The sequence below is a fragment of the Phallusia mammillata genome, chromosome 3 (genome assembly GCF_965637545.1).
Source record: "Phallusia mammillata chromosome 3, kaPhaMamm4.hap1.1, whole genome shotgun sequence".
NCBI lineage: Eukaryota > Metazoa > Chordata > Ascidiacea > Phlebobranchia > Ascidiidae > Phallusia > Phallusia mammillata.
The window spans coordinates 5871593-5874267 of NC_137254.1; the positions used below are offsets into that span (position 1 = coordinate 5871593).

The 2675-nt window shown below is 35.4% G+C and overlaps 1 protein-coding gene across 1 annotated transcript; it reads left to right on the plus strand.

Moving 5' to 3' along the window:
- Window positions 1-582: 582 nt before the first annotated feature.
- On the plus strand, window positions 583-1768 carry LOC145217372 (uncharacterized). The gene has a single exon (XM_080084636.1). The coding sequence runs from the start codon at window positions 736-738 to the stop codon at window positions 1420-1422; it is 687 nt and encodes a 228-aa protein (XP_079940762.1). The 5' UTR covers window positions 583-735; the 3' UTR covers window positions 1423-1768.
- Window positions 1769-2675: the final 907 nt, after the last annotated feature.

Sequence of the window (2675 nt, forward strand, 5' to 3'; positions counted from 1 at the left end):
CCGATGGTCGAGTGATTACGCATAGCTCAATGGTCTAAAAGCGACCGATAAGTTATCGGCACTAGACCGTCCATTATAACGCTTATCGTGTTGGTGTGAAAGTGCTCCACGGAAACATCGCTTGTGAAAACCGGTTTCCCTCGCTAACACCTTGGCAGCAGAAAAGTTAATGGTGTGATTATAGACAGTAGCATGTTTTGCTAATGCCGATTTTGCTACGTCTCTTTGGTGTTCCTTTAGGCGCTCGTTCAGTGACCTGTCTGGCACTTTGGTATACAAAGTCTTTGGTTTAACGGGTGGTGGGACATCAACTGTAGGTACCTGGATGTGCTGGTTTGTTTGTAGACAAAAAACAATAAATTTTAACCCTGGATATAGAAACTTCGACACCCTGTATGGTACACTTTGTTTAAGCGTGTATCACAAAATAACCAGCATTCAAGGTACGTACAGTTCTAAATGTTCAAAACCAGAAAAACGGATGTTCTAAAGCCGATTAGCTCTCGGTCCGATACTTATCAACGTTTTTAGTGGTTTTCGCGCCTGTGTCTTTTTTGTGTTCAATCACGGGGTGTTATAAGAACGGCTGTGTTGGGATGTAGACATCCTGTATATGACGTCGTACTTCGGATGACTTGTTTACAATCGTCAGGCGAACTAAAATGCCTATCTTATTTCAGACGATATTAACTGTAAATCAATTTAACTTTCGACTAACTAATTTTTAAAAAAGAGATGACATCAAAGGATTTTGGTTTTTGTGATCAAAGGCTTACTGAAGGTGGAAATGTAAAACAACATGTGCCGAAACACAGCAGTGAGAAACTTCATCGATGTGAGGTTTGTGAAAAAACTTTTGCCCGAAGAGGAACTTTGAAAAGACACACGTTGGTTCACACTAAAGAGAGACCATATCGATGTGACATTTGTGAAAAAGAGTTTGCCCGCATGGAAGTTTTAAAATCACACATGTTGACTCATACTAAAGAGAAACCTCATCGATGTTATGTTTGTGATAAAAGATTTACCCAAAGTGGAATTTTAAATACCCACATGTTGATTCACACTAAAGAGAGACCATATCGATGTGATAATTGTGATAAACGATTTACCCGAAGTGGACTTTTGAAAAGACACATGTTGACTCACACTAAAGAGAAACCTCATCGTTGTGATGTTTGTGAAAAAGAGTTTGCTCGTATGGAAAGTTTAACAACACACATGTTGACTCACACCAAAGAGAAACCTCATCGATGTGATGTTTGTGAAAAGAATTTCAGTATCATTTCAAATTTGAAAAGACACATGTTGACCCACACGAAAGAGAAACCACATCGATATGATGTTTGTGAAAAGAGTTTCAGTATCATTTCAAATCTGAAAACACACATGTTGATTCACACTAGAGAGAAACCACAATGATGTTATACTTGTGGTAAATGATTAATCCGAAGTGGAAATTTGAAAACCCACATGTTGATTCACAATAAAAAGAAGCCTCATCGATAGATGTTTTTAGTAAAACATTTACCTGGTCTGGAATTTGAAAAACACATGTTGGTCCATCAAGGTGTTGTTTGTGAAATTCCATTTAATGTCATTTCAAGTTTAAAATTTCACTTGTTGACTCACAACGAAAGATAACTTTACCGACTTGATGTTTATCGAAAGGTTTACTTTGGGCCAAAGTTGCATGTTTGTATAGATTTGATTTTCTAACAGTGTGAAACATATATTACGCAGAGTAAAAATAAAAACGGTTACTCTATTGACAGTTACCAATGTTTAAATGTACAGCAATTGAAGTTAGAAATTGGGCGCCAGTAAATAGGTTATTTTGAGACACATCCTCTTGTTTTCAATAGTTTTTTTTTACAACATTACAAAAAAACGCTTGGGTTCGGTCCCGCCATGTTTAGTTACATAAACTCGGATAATAATGTTTCATTAAAATCAATAACATCCAAGCATGAGATTGTTAAATTTCACCAAAACAAACAAAAAATATAGAAAACAACAATTAATTTGCTGTATGGCCTAAAATAAGCATAATATCACATTCACGGGGAAACGGCCAGGTCAAATTTTGCAGCTCCTGCTCCAGGATTAGCTGGATCTTCATGAGGACTTTAGTTTCTCTTTGTCCTACGTAGCGGCATAGTTGAGTAGTTGCGTAGTGCAAAGGTTATGGCCAGTAAAACTGCGTTATGTTGGGTTTCGTGCAACCCATTCAAGAATACAATCTGACCAATTGGCAATAAAGTTAAATAAGAACAGTTTATTATGTTTTTTTGCCCATTTTTGCACTTGCAAACTTTTAATTTATTTGGAAGAGAGATTTGGAATCTCTTAGGGAGATTTAAACAATAGTAATATTTTATCGTTAAATACGATTTAAATGACAGTTTGTATGTAAGATTTTGTAAATCATTCAGATACTCCATTGTACCAAAGGACTGTGTGTAATAATATTGAATTATGAGGTATTTATATTTGAACATGATATTTAAGCCAATTTATTTGCAATATAACAAAAAAATCTTTAAAAATAAATAACTGGAAGGTAAAACCGTTTAATTTGATAACTTACTTGGTTAAGGAATATTGGTATCGCTTCAACTGGAACAATTGCTTTCATATGTCTTGTAATTACGTATTAATTTGCGTTAAACTCA

Coding starts and splice junctions, on each gene's coding strand:
- LOC145217372 (XM_080084636.1), top strand. CDS start 736: ATGACATCAAAGGATTTTGGTTTTTGTGATCAAAGGCTTACTGAAGGT.